Source organism: Emiliania huxleyi (assembly GCF_000372725.1).
Source record: "Emiliania huxleyi CCMP1516 unplaced genomic scaffold EMIHUscaffold_806, whole genome shotgun sequence".
Taxonomy (NCBI): Eukaryota; Haptophyta; order Isochrysidales; family Noelaerhabdaceae; genus Emiliania; species Emiliania huxleyi.
The window spans coordinates 445-2,598 of record NW_005195972.1 but is presented as its reverse complement, the minus strand read 5'-3'; the positions used below and the strand labels follow the sequence as shown (position 1 = coordinate 2,598).

The 2,154-nt window shown below is 64.3% G+C and overlaps 1 protein-coding gene across 1 annotated transcript; it reads right to left on the bottom strand.

Moving 5' to 3' along the window:
• Positions 1–52: 52 nt before the first annotated feature.
• Positions 53–1,253, bottom strand: EMIHUDRAFT_121171 (hypothetical protein; the record flags this gene model as incomplete). Its single annotated transcript, XM_005759215.1, has 2 exons — positions 53–379; positions 429–1,253. 2 exons carry the CDS (start codon positions 1,251–1,253, stop codon positions 53–55), a joined length of 1,152 nt encoding a protein of 383 aa, XP_005759272.1.
• Between the last annotated feature and the right edge of the window lie 901 nt (positions 1,254–2,154).

The window sequence follows — 2,154 nt, the reverse complement described above, 5'->3', positions numbered from 1 at the left end:
AGAGCGAGCGAGCGAGCGAGCGAGCGAGCGAGCCCGCGCCGTGGCGGGTCTCTCAATAATCCCAAGAGGCGTCGCTGCGATCGGAGTCGTCGCTGTCAGAGTCGCAGCCGTCGTCGTCAGAGAAATGCGACATGCCCAGCTCGCGCCGGCGCGCGTTGCGCACGCGATCGTAGCAATCGTAGCAGAACTCGACGTCCTGGATCTCCTGCATCTCATCGGCCGGGTGCCGGATCCAGTAGGGCAGCGAGTTTCCGCGGTGCTTGCGCATGCACTCAAAGCAGCGGCCCTCCTCGTCGCACTTCTCGAGCCGTCGCATGATCTCTGCCACGTCCTCGTCCACGTACTCCTCCTCCTCGTCGTCGTAATCGTCATCGCTCACCTGGTAGCGACGCGGCGGGGTGCGGCTGCTGCGGCATGATGGATGGCACGGGCGCCGCGGGCGGCTGCGCCAGCGGGTTGTATTGCGGCTGAGGGCCGGTGACGCCGTGCGGGTACTTGAGCTGTACGCGCGGCGCCTTCTCGTCGTCGGAGAACTCGATCTTGTACCCCGGCGGGAGGAAAACGTTGAATCCGAGGATGAGCTCGCGGTGTCCGTGGAAGAGCTGCAGCACGCGGTCGACGACGCCGGGCGTGTCGATCGACTGCGCCTCCGCCTCCTCCAGGAGGTCGAGGAACTGGAGGAGGCGGAGGAGGAGGAGAGGGTGGGGATGGGAGGAGAGGGAGGGGCGGCGAGGGGCGGGGCGGCCGTGCGGGGGAGAGGAGGAGAGGCGTTGCGAGGAGGTGAGAGGTGAGGGGGCAGAGAGAGGCGGAAAAGTCGCCTGGTCGTAGATATGCGGCTGCTTCTCGAACTTCATCTTGACCCGGTCGACGTACGCGAGGGCGTCCTCGACCTTGATCTGCCGGCCCTTTGTCGCCTCCACTTTGGCAATCTTGGACGCTGACGGCTGGGCGGCGGCGCACGCGCTGACCTTTGACTTTGTTTTTGGTGCGGAGCCGCCGCCGGTCACGGGCGTGCCGCTCTTGGCGCGTTCCTGTCGCTCCATGTAGTAGAAATGCTGCTCGACGCTCGCCACGGTGCGGCTGCCAAACTGTGCGGCGATCTCGACCCACATCGCCTTTTTCTGTTGCTGCGCCTTGGTGCCCGCGTCAACCAGCGCTCGGAGCTGTGCCTCCTCCGTCGCCGTCCACGGCTTGCAGCGCACCTTTGTCCCAGCCCTGCGTCCACGGTTCGAGGCTGCCGTTGTCGTCGCCATCCCTTTACCTGCCCGGGCCGTTGTTGCTTGCCTTGAGGCCGCCGGGTTTCTTATTTAGCTTCTAATAAGGCGAAAGGCTGAGCTCATTGGCTACATCACTAATAAATAAATAAATAGAGCAGAGTGCTACATCACGACATCATTTTAAAGGGACGGCCGTACTTTGCGCGTGCGCGCGGCCTGGCATGCGCGCGATGACCTCGCCCGAGCAACCAGCCGACAGTCGGCCTGCCCAGCCTTCTTCTGAGCCATCCCCAGAGACTCCCTCCGCTGCCGTCGGCCCCGCAGTCCCGGCCGACATGCCCGCCGCATGGCCTGCGCACACGCCACCAACGCCAGTTCAACAAGCCGCAGGTTTGGCAGCTCTGGGCGGGAGTCAGCCGGGCTCGCTGCCAGCTCCCACCACGAACTTGCCACCACCGCCAGCCCCTGCCGCTCTCTCCGCCAGCACCATCGCTCCCGGCGCCTCCAACCCATCCTTCAACCAATGCAGCGACAACCACACGAGCTCCATCCTGCATCCTGCTGCTGATGCACCAACCACCACCGCCCTTGCTGTCAACTGCTCATCTCCTACTGCTGGACACGCTACTCCATTCCTTTGCGAGCCACCTCCTCGTGCCGCAGCGCCTGAACCGTCCACGTCCACTGAATGCTCCTCGCAGTCCAACCTGCAGACGCAGTTGCCACCTGATTGGCGCCATCTGGCTGCCTCTTCAACTCTCAACCCTGGAGCTGCGCCATTCCAGCCGACCTTCCCTCAGAGCCCCCAACACCGACCCCGCGGTGCAACGCTTCTCTTCCAGAGCACAACTTTGGGATCATCTCAAACACTGCCGGCCAACAGCCACACGCCCTCGCTACCACTTTGAAGCGGAAACGAGACAACCCCCCTCCCGCC